This window comes from Cariama cristata, unplaced genomic scaffold, assembly GCF_000690535.1.
Source record: "Cariama cristata isolate BGI_N322 unplaced genomic scaffold, ASM69053v1 scaffold1951, whole genome shotgun sequence".
Classification (NCBI taxonomy): domain Eukaryota; kingdom Metazoa; phylum Chordata; class Aves; order Cariamiformes; family Cariamidae; genus Cariama; species Cariama cristata.
The window spans coordinates 4,845-18,456 of record NW_009597363.1 but is presented as its reverse complement, the minus strand read 5'-3'; the positions used below and the strand labels follow the sequence as shown (position 1 = coordinate 18,456).

At 47.8% G+C, this 13,612-nt stretch overlaps 1 protein-coding gene across 1 annotated transcript in view; it reads right to left on the bottom strand.

Annotated features, from left to right (window-relative positions):
- Positions 1-13,612, bottom strand: part of EFTUD2 (elongation factor Tu GTP binding domain containing 2) — a 19,557-nt gene that overhangs the window by 1,309 nt on the left and 4,636 nt on the right. Inside the window, 19 exon segments of the mRNA XM_009708820.1 lie at positions 455-608; positions 1,447-1,541; positions 2,031-2,149; positions 2,674-2,761; positions 3,222-3,348; positions 3,640-3,726; positions 4,891-4,973; positions 5,458-5,559; positions 5,943-6,083; positions 6,308-6,344; positions 6,346-6,393; positions 6,543-6,736; positions 7,737-7,864; positions 8,484-8,619; positions 9,000-9,090; positions 9,475-9,538; positions 11,187-11,311; positions 12,400-12,566; positions 13,062-13,144. Of these exon segments, the coding sequence (XP_009707122.1) occupies positions 455-608; positions 1,447-1,541; positions 2,031-2,149; positions 2,674-2,761; positions 3,222-3,348; positions 3,640-3,726; positions 4,891-4,973; positions 5,458-5,559; positions 5,943-6,083; positions 6,308-6,344; positions 6,346-6,393; positions 6,543-6,736; positions 7,737-7,864; positions 8,484-8,619; positions 9,000-9,090; positions 9,475-9,538; positions 11,187-11,311; positions 12,400-12,566; positions 13,062-13,144 (2,069 nt within the window).

Genomic DNA, 13,612 nt, shown 5'->3' with positions numbered 1-13,612 from the left:
GACCTGATTGGCCCCAGACACAGAAGCGGCCAGAGGACAGTATTTTGTCCCAAATCCTGTTTTCCATAGGTTTAAAAAGCCTTTTCTGAGAGGCAAAGCTGAAGTGTGGCAACCCACGTGTTATAGCAGATGAGTCTGAGCTCCACTCCAAGATTTCCTCTCCCCAAGCTGCAGAGCACCAAGTGCACCCAAACAGCCTCCCTTCTCACAGATGAGGATGTCCTCCTTTCAGGCACTAAAGGACCCTTACGCTCAGCAAGCAGCAGCATTCAGCGCCCCCTCGCTAGGGCAAAGGGGGATGTGACTTGGAACAAAGCTGTTGGCTTCTGGCAGACACTTAACAGCTTGCATACAAAGCCTTATGTGAGCTATGGTACTGAGCTCTATTGAGAGCACCCACCATGTGGGACTCTTCCATGTCCCTCTTCCCCGTCTCACCAGGGTATGGACTCACCTGCCAGTGGTGGAAGACAGACAGCGAGAAGGCTTGTCCCTGCGTGTGGGTCCTCAAGTCTGTCTCAAACCCAAATGAATCAATGGCTGGGATGAAGGCTTTGATGGTGTAGAGAGGAGAGCCTGGGATCGGAGCATCTTGTGTAACATGGCCTCTGTCAACATGTCAAAAGATTAGTCTTCCCATATGTCACAGAATCACAGAATGGTTTGGGTTGGAAGGGACCTTAAAGACCATCCAGTTCCAACCCCCCTGCCATGGGCAGGGACACCTTCCACCAGACCAGGTTGCTCAAAGCTCCATCCAACCTGGCCTTGAACACTTCCAGGGATGGGGCATCCACAGCTTCTCTGGGCAACCTGTGCCACTGCCTCACCACCCTAATGGTACGGACTTTCTTCCTTATATCTAATCTAAATCTTCTCTCTTTCAGTTTAAAACCATTACCCTTCATCCTATAACCACACTCCTTGATAGAGTCCCTCTCCATCTTCCCCATAGGCCCCCTTTAGGTACTGGAAGGCTGCTCTAAGGTCTTGCTGGAGCCTTCTCTTCTCCAGGTTGAACAACCCCAACTCTCTCAGCCTGCCCTCACAGGAGAGGTGCTCCAGCTCTCGGATCACCTTCATGGCCTCCTCTGGACTCGCTTGAGCCACGTCCACGTCTTTCTTACACTGAGGGCCCCAGAGCTGAACGCAATACTCCCAGCAGGCTCTCGTGTCCCTTTATATATTCTCCTCTCTGACACTCGAGACAAACCAGGCACAAACCAAAGGTTGTGTGTGATCCTGGACATCCCCTCCCCAAGCAGCACAGGGGCTGGGATCAGTCAAGGAAGCTTTCTGGTGTCACTTCATACAGATTTCACCCTCTCCCCTCACTTTACAAGCAGTGCTAGGACTGTGAACATCTCCAGCAACCCAGATCCCACACAAGCATTTGCTGCTTTGCAATATTAAGGAGATGGCAGCTGGTCAGAGTAGCTCACCTACGACTGGTCAAGACGGACTGTGTACACCGCAGACACGCAGTCGGCAGGAGCCTGCACCTCCACAAAGTAGTAGGGCTCCATCAAGCGAGGGGTGGCCTGTGAAGAGAAAGGGACACAAGCCAGTCAGCCTCCAGCAGCACCAACATAATTTGGTTCAAGTAAGAATTAAGGACTGGCATGCTTTGGTCAAACACAGCGCCTGACTGGGGATGAAAGGGCTCCTGCTGCCCCATAGCTGCCCAAACCAACATCAAACAAACACTGAAAGGAGCTTTTCCCCTTCTGGCCATGAGTCATATGCTTCCCTCTCCCCAACGCCCACCCTTCCGAGCAAGCCAAACAGTAGCAAAAAGGGGAGACAGAGCAGATGCACACAAGTTTCCAGCCAGACTGGAACGTGATCGCTTGTAAAACTCATCTGCCAGCCCACAAGGGCCGTGGAAGCATTAATGGTTGGATGAGTCAGTTTAAACTGACATCCCTGGGGCAGACAGTGCAGCACATGTGCAACCCGCACTCCTTGGAGCCCACAGGAGCTGGCACAGCACGAGGTTCAGTCTTTGTCATGCACAGCATAGTCCTCACCATCAGGAAAGCGGAATAGACCACTCTCCGGGCTGTCGGGATGATCTGTCCTCCACCCCGGTGCAAGGGCTCCTGAGCAATCACTGCATCCAGGATCTTAAACTTCACATTGCGGATCACTGAGGAATGCAGAAATGACAGCAAGTGACCCGAGGCGGATGTTCTCTGCCATACCAGCACCAACCCAGCATCCCCAGAGACTCCGAGCACATAGGAAATATCCAAAGAGCCTGAGCCACTAGAAGTTCTCCTAAATTTAATTCCAGCAGGAAAAGCAATGACCATGTGTCCTAACCCTGCTTTATCAAACACGAACAATTCAGCAGCGTATCTTGCAGGATGGTCAGTGGTCTGTACCTGAATTATATGAGTGGAGCCAAGCTCTGGGGGAGCCAGCTTGCCAGCTAACAGGCCCTGGTTTGTGGGCAGACAGCAAGCGCCAGTGCCTGGGTGGCATCTGCAGCCAGGAAAAAGCAGGAGGTCTGTCATCTCCCTTGTCACCTGTCCCCAGAGTTGTCACCAGCTGTGGTGTGAGAAGGGAACTGGCCACTGAGGGATTGCACCAGCAAAATCACTTGAATGCTTAGAGATGGAAGAATTTAATTGATCTTATTAGCTCCACTTCTCCACAGGTCTTACTTACATTCATCACAGAGAGGCCCTTCCCTGGTCCCCCACTGAAATCCTTGCACAATGCTGTCCTTCACAGAGCCCAGCAGTGACTTGTCCACCTACAGACAGACAGACAGCTTCAGAGACTAAATCTGTGTCATGAGGCAGTTAACAGACAGACCCCAGTGTTTAAAAGCTAGTTCCTAGAAGAGCAGCAATGTCCCCCTATACCCCCAATGTCCATTCCTTCCTCTCACAGCTCAGGAGCATCACTTTCAGAGTTTGACATCTAGAGCTATAAATTAAGAGTCCATATTTTGGTAATCCTGAAAGGCAGGCTGGTTAGTTGCCAATTTTGAGGACGTTGGCTCAAATAGCAATGGCTGAAAAATACCAGGTGATTTGCTAGCCAGTGTAGGAGTATGTTGGAGAAAGTACAGCAGATCTGAGGTATGGCAAACAAATGAGCACTCCAACAGCATTAGAACCTTGCTGTGGGTTCTGGAAGGAGCGGTCACCTCTTGGCACCACAGGACAAGCATCTCACTGAAGTGTAACCCTCCTGCCTGTGTTTCTCACCTCTGAGGGCAGCGTATCATCTACTAGGATGTTTGGGCCAGTGGCATCTGGCCCAAAGGCCCAGATGGAACGGGCAGCCAGCAAATCCCAGTCATATTTGGTCTGGAAGAATTCACCCAGCTTCTTTCTGATACAAGAAGAAGGGAAGAAACTTTAGGCAACAAGTATCTGACCTGCACACACAACACATTCACAACCCTATTCCCTTCAGGCATAAAATGGTCTCAGCTTTTTACCTGGAGCAAATCATTTGCTGGGGCAGGGATGCTCACTGACTAGCTGGTAGCAATACTGAACCCAGGACCCCTGCCTAAAGGTTGTTGGTTGATATTTTGCACGTTGCAGACCTCAGCATTCCTTTTTTTCCCCCAATTATTTGCTTCTAGATGGATTCCTGGTCTCTCCAGATCAGTCATACCTGTTCCACGTTATCTGAACCACTTCATTTTCAATGTCCTCTGCGAGACCCTTTTCCAGAGGCTCGGCAATCATCGTGATCTTGTTCCTGAGAAGACAGACAGTAGCAATTAGTCTGCAGAATGACGGAAACAGGAGTAACTGGCAGGACCTCAGGGACTGCGTACTGCCTCAAACATAGCTAGGGAGGTGAAGCCATCCGTGTCCTTCACTGTTACTGTCTTGCTTGTAAAGACAGCCCATGTGCTTAACAACTGCTCTCCAAAGTCTGTTCAACTCCAGAAGCAGATTGCTAAGGGACAACGTGGCTCCATCCCTCCTGCCAGATGTCCAGCACTTGTCTGGGCTGCAAAGGAAGCCTATGGGCCAGGCAATGTGCCTCTGGGAGAGCCAGCACTCACTGTGTCTGACACATGGCATCTTGCCTTGGAGAACCCCACCAATGTGAGCAACCTGCCCCCAGAGCAGGTCATTCCACTTGCCCAATAGTTCAAAGACTGACCCCAGAGTGGAACTTTTCTGTTCCCGGAAATAAGGTTGCTAACCCTGGAGAGAGAGTATGAGAATAAAGGAGGGTAAGAAGAACCAGAAACCACAAGGGAATGCAGGAAAGCCATCTTCAGCATAAGACAGATCATAATTTCCCTGAAAATACAGGTATCAAAATGTCCTGTGCTCCCAAATCTCCTCCTGGTTATTCAGCCTATGTTTCCTCCCAGGCTTCCCTCTTTCAGTCATGTGCATCTCATAATGCATTGCTGGAGGAGGAAGATGAGATCAGGCTCATCTGCAAGGCTCCAGTGCATCACCAGAAAGGAACAAATCCATTTCAAGATTAAGTATGGATAAGAGAAGAAAAAGCTTTTGCTCATGAAATGTTTGGGGAGTTACTGAACGTAGCACTGGGCTCTGGCACCTACTCTAGGATGCCAATGCATTTCCTAGTCCTGGAAACACCACAGAACTGCTGAGAAGATGTAAAATTTAGCCAAAAGGAAAGGAGGATGTGGATCTGTCTTTATTCCCTCCATTCTGACAGTTCCTACAAAGCGCAAAAACATCCCTGCCACTCAAGTGTGTTACTGAGGAGTTCAGTATAGCTGTTGCAACGGAAAGCTGCCAACTTGGGCACATGCGACTTGTCTGGACACCAGCCACCAAGAACAGACCCCTTGGAGGGGATGAAGTCCAGCCTCCAGTGAACCCTTCCCTCTACCTGTCTCCAATGCCCAGTTCACCCACAGGCTCTTACTTCTTGTTGGGTGTCTCAGCAAAGCACTTTAGGGAGGACGTTTCCACCACCGTCTCGCAGAACGTCACAACCGGATCAGCGACCTGGAATAACAACAGCTTTGTAAGGTTTTAAAACCTTTGAATACCTACAAGAAAAAATTGGTTCATCTGCCAGTGTTTCAATCAGCATTCCCTATGAACCACTGAGGCCTGCACAGGCAGTTTTACTAATTCCTAATTCAAACAAGATGGGAACATTTAAACCTAAATCCAGGTATGAAAAATTCTGCTTGATTTATTTATTTGATGCTGGCCAGGCAATGCCTGAAGTAAAGCAAAAGGCTGGAACATGGTCATACACTCCTCTCCAAGCCAACTATCAGTCTCTCAATCACACTGGTGTGACAGTCAGGCTGTACGAGTTATTTCTGCATTCTAACAGCCCCTGCCCCCTTTTTTTTTTCCTTTTAAAGGGATGTGACAAAATCTGCACTGTACATTATGGCTAGGTTTATTTTCTCCATCCTTCTGAGACAGGTAGACAAAACCCCCTCCCCAGCTGGGAAAATCCCTCTCATTTCCTCACCTTGATATCAATCTCTGAATACATCTTCCGTAGATCGTGCATCACACAATCCAGGTAGAGCTCTCCTGTCCCTAGGATCACGTGCTCCCCAGATTCTTCCACCTGAAAAGTAAGAGAGGGGTTCAACTGATCGTGTTACTGCTCACAGGCCCTTGCCTTCCAAGCTCCTACACAAGCCTGAGGAATTATCAGCTTTAAATAAATTGGTTAGGATCAGAGCACCCCAAGGAAAGCTCCCACAGCCTTTTCTAGCAGAAAATGCTGATGTGCTCTGCAGAAAGCTGCTTCTCTGGCACAGCAAGGCAAGTTTTTCTGCTGGATTTAGAGTTTTCTGCTATTGCCACATGATTTATGAGATCAACTGCAACAGCATGAAAAAACTCACAACAAAACGACCTACAGGAAAAAACTATTTAATTTTAACATCAGCCTATGAGGTAGCCCACAGCATGAGCTGAAAACAGCCATACATAAACCAGAAATACCTTAGTAGTAAGCGAGGGGTAACTCTTGTTGACTTTGCGGAGACCATCTAACATTTTGGGGAGCTCCGAGGGGTTGACCGGTTCTACAGCTATTTTGATAACAGATGTGGTATTGAACTTCAAAGGACGGAAGATCTGAGCCTGAAACCAGATAAGGATAAAGAGCTGAAACTCTGCATCATTAGATGGTCCCTGGAGTCAGACACAGCATTTGAAGATGTTCTCTTTTCCTGAGTGGCTCTCGTCCCCTGGCACCTCGGCAGACAAGGTTTCTTTAACCTCACCACTGGAGCTTTTGGGATGCCCTGCACCACCTTGACTCCCTGTACGGCTGAGAGGTGAGAGATACCAGCTATGCACTGTACCTCCTCATTGCCCCGAGGCTCCATGACGGTTGCAGTCTATCAGCACCCAGTTGCCAGCAGGAACCCGGTTTACCTCAATATGATACCTAAAAAGCAGGAGAGCAGCACTGCAGTGCTCACTGCTGCCAGTTTCACACCCCTCACAGTGCCACCCTGCTCCTCCCTGACCCTGGCAGCAACAATGACTCCAAGTGACTTCTCTCCCAAATAAGCACATTGCCAGAGCTTTCCGTACCTTGCAACTGAGATCCAGAGGCGTCCAACAGTGCAGATCTGGGAATCCTCCTCATCTTCCAGGGTATAGTTTTCTCCAAGGACCTTCACAGGCTGCCCAGCATGGATGGTACCACTGAGCACTCTGCCAAAGGCGTGGAACTGAACGCCGTCGTCGGTGCTGTACATTTTCGTTGTGTGACACATCAGAGGACCCTTCCCGTGAGAGACAGAGAGAGAAATAAGCCTCTTTCAAAATCAGTCAAGAAACAGACACAGACCTCGTAGGACTCATTGATACAAAGGGATTAACAGGCTGGAATTTAGAAATACTTCTTTTGACTTGCCAAGTCCTTAATTTCTTTCCACTGGAAGCCTTGCATCTCCTTGCCCTGTATGGAGACCCCCAGAATAACTTGGGTGGACTTTTCTGGAGCTCTTCTCCCTCCTCTTGTGGAGTAGTAAAAAGTGGTTGGGACAAGGCCATGAAAAAAAAAGTCATCCGCTGGCCTGCGAACCAGCTCAGGGCAGAGCACCTGAGGCTCCACAGATCACAGCTTTCAGTCCCATAAGGTCACTCCACAACTGGTGATCTGGTGACAGTCTGTGTCACAGTGACTGTATAGTTTTATGTGGGTAATCACAACTCATTAAATTAAGAGATTCATTTTCTCTCCAGACCCTAGAGCAAAAGTCACGGGCAAATTCCCCACTAAGCTGCTGGCTGGCGTTGGTGGCTCTAGACAACTCTGAATGACAGCTCAGTACAAGCTGTTTGAGGAGGAAGGTTTTTGCAAGGCTTTGATAGGAAAGGCGCTGACTAACTAATGTAGGGTTATTTTTATCAGTGTAGTTCAGATCAGTTTTCTCAGAGTTGGGAGAGAGAATCAAACTTCAAGGAAAAGGGAGAAAAAGGCAGCAAAAGGACACAAAATCACCCTGCAGTTCCCATGTGCTCTGAAGTCCTGACCTAGTCCTGTTCTTCCCTGAACACTGTCAAACAATTCTCTCTCTCTCTAGGGCTGCCCTGGCAGGCAGCTAAAGTTTCTCAGAGTGAAGAGATTTGTTTCAGTATCGGATGAGAGGTTTCAAAATGCTGGAAGTCAAATCTGTGCAGATGGCTGTCTAGGAGGCAGCCGCCCTGTCAAGGCAGTGAAAGGAGAGCATATTTGCCACGCTTTTGGACACTCAGAGCAAAGCAGAAGAGTTTCCTTACGTCGGGGTCGCATTCGCTCATGGCCTCCCCTAGATCAGAGTCAACCCCACCAGTGTAGGTATGCTCGATTTTCGTCTTGGCTCCCACCTTCGGAGAGGGGATATGCTGCACACACATGTCCACAAAGCCTGGAAAAGTAACACCTCATGAGAGCAGGATTAAGCAACATAAAGGAAAGAAATGGACTGCAATAAACACAAGGCAAAGCCATTCTGATTGCAGTGCACCGTGCAGATGGCTGTCTAGGAGGCAGCTGTCCTCTCAAGGCAGTGAAAGGAGAGCATATTTGCCACGCTTTTGGACACTTAGAGCAAAGCAGAAGAGTTTCCTTACATCGGGGTCGCATTCACTCATGGCCTCCCCTAGATCAGAGCCGACGCCACCAGTATGCTCCATTTTCGTCTTGGCTCCCACCTTCAGGGAGGGGATATGCTGCACACACATGTCCACAAAGCCTGGAAAAGGAATACCTCATGAGAGCAGGATTAAGCAGCATAAAGGAAAGAGATGGACTGCAATAAACACAAGGCAAAACCATTCTGACTGCAGTGCACCCACAGCAATGGGGAAGATGTGAGCAGTGTCTCAAGCTGCCCTTTGGGCAAATGGTTTAGTATTTTCTATTTGGAAAGCTGAGAAGGGATCGGTGCAAGTGAGCACTCCATGGCTGTAACACAGCCCTTAACTCTCTTGATGGGAGGCTAGGGTATTGGGAAGATTGTGGAGGGGAAGACAAATGGCATTTACCTGTGAATTCCCCAAAGAACTTCTTGCAGACAAGCCGCAGGAGGGGCCGAATGTTTAATTTCAATTCCTCTTTGGTCAGGTGGATGCCAAGTTCATCCAGAGTCCTGGGCAGGGTCGTATCCACGTCCCCCACCACCTGCAAGACAACAGGCACCACTCTCAGCGTTGCTGCAGGGCTCCAAGCCAATAACTCCCAGGTGCAGCTTCCCACGCCAGCCATCACCCTCAGGGCTCTTGACCTGCTCTGGTTTAGAGCTCACAGGAGAACTGGCTGGCTGGTTCAAATTATCACTTGACTGATATTAGAGCACACTAGAAAGAGCGAAAGCAGTTTTATTAACTGTGCAAATATAGGGCTATATTTGCAAGGAGCAACTGTTAAGGAGTTGCTCACTGCTGCTCTCATGCCCAAAAGAACACAGAACTGGACAGGCACCAGACACACCACTACCCAGTGTTCAGCCCCTGCATCCCTCCTGTCTGGAACTGTGGGAAGGAGAATGAACCACCTTATACCTGAGCCAAGATCTTGTACAGGGGCTCCAGAATGAACTCCACAAAACTGCGCTGCGAACTGCTCGTTGGGGCCTTTTTAGTGAACTTGCGGCTGTTGAGAGACCAAAGGAGGGACGTGAGGAGCAAGCACTCTGCAACCTGCAAGCACCTCTACTGCAAACACAGCCTCTGCTCCTCCCAGGTTATCTTCTTCTCCCTCCCAATCCTCCTGGGAAGCTGTCAGGGACAGAGGAGTCATGCTTACTCCAAACGAAGGCCAGAGGACGCTCTCTGCTCCTGCTTATGGGATTCAGGACACATGGATTCACACCAAGCAGGAGGCCTGACTCAACCCCTCCCAGATCCTACTCCATCACAGGATCATAAGAGAACGCAGGTTGGAAGGGACCTTGTGTGGTCACCTAGTCCACCTTTTATGGGGAAATGAGGGAAAAACCCAGCAATTAACTAACAGACATTTAAACAGGCTTCTTACGTCTTCGGGTTGAAGTAGATGTCACCCCAAAGCCGCTTTGCAAACTCCTGATAATTGATATCTCCTAAAGGGAAAAAGCAAATGACAAAAGTCTCTCAGATGTCACTGTATTTCTCTCATCTTGGAAATCTTTGGGTTTTGGCTTTTAAAACAACCCTGAGGATTTGATTTAATGGACCGATGCTGGTGCGTGAACGCTTGGTCCCAATTCTGAATAAATGATTAAGCCCTGACCTGGGGAGACCAGGCAGAGAAGCAGGTAGAAAACAGCCCACTGAGGATGACACCAACAGCCCAGCTACACTGCATGTTCACAGATTTGCTCCTCAGGAACATTTCAACCCTCTCAATTACACACAAGGTTAGAGCTGAGAAGAGCTGGCCTGCCAGACGCCGCGCTGCAGGAACCCAGTTACGTCTGCTTCATTTTCCAAACATTAATGCTGCAACCTGACGCTGTACTGCCAAGGTGCTGGGATGGCTCACACTCCATCTGCCCCGCAGGCTTATCACAAGCATTTTCTGCCTTGTTGAACATCTCCAGGTTCTTTTCTCTTTCCAGGTGATGCACTAAGTGCATAGCCAAATACCCAAGTACTGAAGGAATAGTGCGGTGCTTAGCTGTCGTGGTGAATTTACAAATAATAAGACAGCGGTGGCAATCTACAGCAGTTTCCAAACAACCTTTTCCTGTGGGCAGATGTGCAAGCAGAAGAAATTTCATGGTGGCTGCAGTTTTGACAATGAAGTTCCTATAACTCATGTCAGTTGAAGTGTGGTGGCCACACATAAAATCCCTGGTGGCCACAATCAAATATTACTGACTTCAAGTACCCGCTCAGCTCGTGTCTGCCCCACATGGACGACATCTCCTGCATCTTTATCAGTCCCCCAAAGAAGGGGTATGATCCTAGCAGGCATTGAGTTAATGCTGTGATGCCCAGGGAGCTCATTTATTTCTCCAAACTCACGAGGACACGTGATAGTCCTGACATCAGTCCCTGACCTCTACAAGTTCATCCTCCCTCAGGCTAACTTCGCAAGAGCTAGGCCAGCTGCTTTACAACATCCTTCTTCCCCTGCTCACGGCTCCTACAGATCACCTCAAATTCGCCAGTGTGAGTCTTCAAAAACCTTGGCTGTACAGCTGGCTAATGCAAGCAAAAGGCCCACTTTTACAAGTGGCAGATTGCCTTGACTGGGCACCTGGGGAACAGAAAATTAAATCAAAGCCAGAAAAAGACAGTTTCTTAAAAAAGAAAGAGGGCAAGAGTGCAAAACCTTGTGCCTGGCTGCAGCTGAGTCTCAGACTCTGGAGACTTTTGTGAAAAGGCAGGCAGAACTTAACCACTTCACTTCTGAGCTGTTATGATAAGGAAGCAAAGCACAACACATACACTTGCCTTCAACTGCCATAGCAGGACTCGTTTTTTCTGGTATGTTTTAAGGGTATATATAAAATATTGGCTTCTGACTCAAGAAACATTTATCAGGAGAAACTATCTAGCTAAAAACAAGTTAGAACTGTATTTTTGCTTTTTACCACCCAGGGCTCAGACCTGCAGTGCCTCTCAACTCCTAGAAATTCAAGAACGCATATACTGTCCATACATGTGCAGTGAAAGTTGATGTTGAATGGCTTAGAAGGCCTCAATAAAAAAGGTTAGGAAATGAGATGTTAAAAGTGTACAAGGTTTCTGGATAGTCCTCACCATATGTGTCTGCATAAATCTTTGCAAAAGATCCCAGTGTGAAGCAGATGCTGTACTGCGAACTGGAGAAACACACATTCCCCAGAAGGGGAGACAGAACGAGGTTCTCATCGGTGGAATACATGCTGAGAGGAGACAATTTTTAGAGACAAGAAAAAAAAAAACCAAAATCAATGTTATGAATCAAGAAAGACAGTTAAATCCGCTTCCCACACCAAACAGCAGTATGTGACAGGCAAGGATTCTACATTGCCAAATAGCATCTTAAAACAGGCTGCAGTATGCTTGCCATCAGAATTTCAGGGTCAGTATCATTTTATGACTATAAACTTCAAAGCATTACTATGCAAACAAATATTTAAAGACCTAGAACTAAAAAGTTACCAGCACAAGTGCATTGTATTTTTTTATCAGATAGAGTTTTTCTTCCCCTAAAAAAAAAGGCAGCAAAGTTGGTCAACCAAGCAAGGGGAAAGATAACACAGGGCAAATAATGTAGGCATAGAACCGAATCGAAACAGTTTTACTGAGTTCACAAGCATGCTAGACACGATAAATTACCCTGCTCCAAGCTGCTTGATGCCAGTAGCAACTGAACAGAGACACACAAGTGAGCTCATGTGCAAATTCACACAGACTTGAAGGGGAGAATACTGTTAAGAAAATCACCTGGACGCAGAAGAACCCACAGAAACGATGCATTGCTACTGTGAAAGCCAGAGAAGATCTCCCTCCCTTGTCTGAGCAGGGGCCCGCAAGGAGATTTAGACATGGCAATATCATAGTCTCTGTTTAGGGGTTGGGACAGCGAGTTCCCATTAGTTTTTTAACAAATATTTAGGAGCTTTCAGATATCTCAGCCTACAATTTGGGATATAGCCCGGATAATTTCAGTTTATTTGAGAGATACGGGAGGACAGAAGTTCCCTGCTCTGGTCATATATCCACTTTCCCTCCTTTTTAACGGGGGGTACTTTTTAATGGGGGGAAAAAAAGAGCTGATCCCATGAAGCTTGTCAGGAAGAGTCAATCCTGCCTAATTCAATATATTGGCTGAGAGGAATTTCCAATGGTTCTTCCTGCCCCATTTTTTATGATTCAACATTATCAAGAGACAAACTCATTAGTTTTTAGGCATACAGAGGGCTCACAGAAAGAAGCACCTGCAATGGAACAACAAGCACTAACGATGTATCATCCCAAACACCCATACCTGATCAGACCATTAACTTCATCTACGATATGTCTGAGTTTGTAATAAGCATCTGTTGGGGGCAATTTCAGCTCCAGGATCAGTCGATCTATCTTGTTGATGCACACAGTCACTGCCAGCCTTTCCTGCACCGCGTGCTTGATCAGCCTCTCTGTATTCAGCATCACCTGCAGGGAATAATGAGCACAAACACCCCTAGCAAAAGCCCTCCACAAAATGCTATCTAAGGTGTGACAGACAAAGCAGCAACCCTTACACACAGGGCTGCAAGGCTGTAGAAAAGCCTAAGCTCAGCCACTAGTGATCAGCTCATCTTCCTGAAATTCAGAAGTAGGCACTAACCCAACCGAATTCCTTGAATCCTATCCCTTGGAGATCTCTGATGTACCTAAAATTGAGCAAGTTAGTTATGATGGGGGGGGAGATGCAAAGAAGTTAGATGATCAGCCTACAGGTCACATGCATCACATCAGCCCGCAGCACAGAAGCCAAAGGTTTGACTCCCTGTTCTGGCCAGAAAACACTCTTGCTTCCCGAACCCTCCTCCAAAAACTCTACACCCCACAAAATTGAACCCATCCCAGGCCTTCATGCTAAGGCAGGATCAAAGACTCCAGAGAAAGAGATTTTGAAGTTAACCCCTATGAGAACACGGCACTCACCCCCTCAGCCGCATCAATGAAAAGCACAACGCCATCCGAAATACGAAGGCCAGCGGTCACTTCATCAGAAAAATTGACATGACCTTCAAAAACACAAAATGGTGGTGAGAAAGAGTAAGACCTGATGCCAGCAGAACACAGATGACTTCCTACTCAGACAGGGACCCAGGAGCGGCTGCCAGAGCTCCATATAGAGATTTGCTTCAGCTTCAATGCTATTTTTTTAGAAGAAACACAACTTGTTTTGGCACTTTTCTTTATCTTTTCTTTATCTTAACAGGCACTTTTCCTCACATTTGTTACTGTTTTTCTCACAGCTCTGTGCAAGTACTTCAGGAAAAGACGGAAGAACAACAGAGCCTCTCCCTCAGCAAAGAACAACAGATGCCTCTCCCTCCAGTTTCCTCCTGCGCTCTAACCTCCCTCATCTTGACCTGTAACTCAACACATGTGGCCCAAGACCCTCCTTCCTGAAGTTTGGCCTTGGTTTCTTACAGCAAATTGATCTGTGATTATGTTCCCCTCACAGCTTGTCAGAGGCTCGCAGGAAC